This window comes from Diaphorina citri, unplaced genomic scaffold (genome assembly GCF_000475195.1).
Source record: "Diaphorina citri unplaced genomic scaffold, Diaci psyllid genome assembly version 1.1 scaffold37403, whole genome shotgun sequence".
NCBI classification, from domain to species: Eukaryota; Metazoa; Arthropoda; class Insecta; order Hemiptera; family Psyllidae; genus Diaphorina; species Diaphorina citri.
Window position 1 is genome coordinate 1 of NW_007414735.1, and position 588 is coordinate 588.

A 588-nucleotide genomic window follows, 5' to 3' on the forward strand; every position below is an offset into this window, starting at 1 on the left:
AAAAATACATAGTAATGAAATCTCACCCAGAGGAGTGTCAACTAGGACAGCATTGTAAAGTTCAGCAGGAGTTGCTGCCACATGAATAGCTTCCATCTGTTCAAAACTTCCCAGTGGATGACATTTAGGAATCAATTCAGAAATTGGTCGCTGATGTAAAGTCCCTGTGATGAGTAGAATGATGTTGTCAATCATGTAACTGTATGTAATGAAATCCAAAAATGTGGACAGTGGTTCCACAGCATGATTACGCATATGAATGAATTCAATGACAAGTTTCTCTCGGAGCTTGTCATCAATCACTGACACTGCCAGTGGACTTGGCTCATTAGCAAGGAAACTTCCATAATCCGTGCCTTGGAGATGTAATTTCAAATCTGAAATCATATAAAATCATGTACTGATGTTAAACATCTTCAACATGGCTTGGTAGAGTAGTAGTGTTCAAGGTACTCATTCAGCTGTTCAAAGGAGCGTTTTCAACTTCCAGTCAGATTTTGTAATTTTGTTCTTGATATTATGTGAGAATGTGTCCAAAATATTAGTAGTAGCTTACTGTTGGGGTAAGAGGACTTTGTAGTTATATTC

General features: G+C 37.8%; 1 protein-coding gene across 1 annotated transcript; it reads right to left on the reverse strand.

Annotated features, from left to right (window-relative positions):
* Positions 1 to 8: 8 nt before the first annotated feature.
* On the reverse strand, positions 9 to 387 carry LOC103523754 (V-type proton ATPase subunit d 1; the record flags this gene model as incomplete). The annotated part of the gene is made up of 1 exon (XM_008488770.2): positions 9 to 387. A coding segment is annotated over exon 1 (379 nt), but the record flags the coding sequence as incomplete, so codon positions are not given.
* Between the last annotated feature and the right edge of the window lie 201 nt (positions 388 to 588).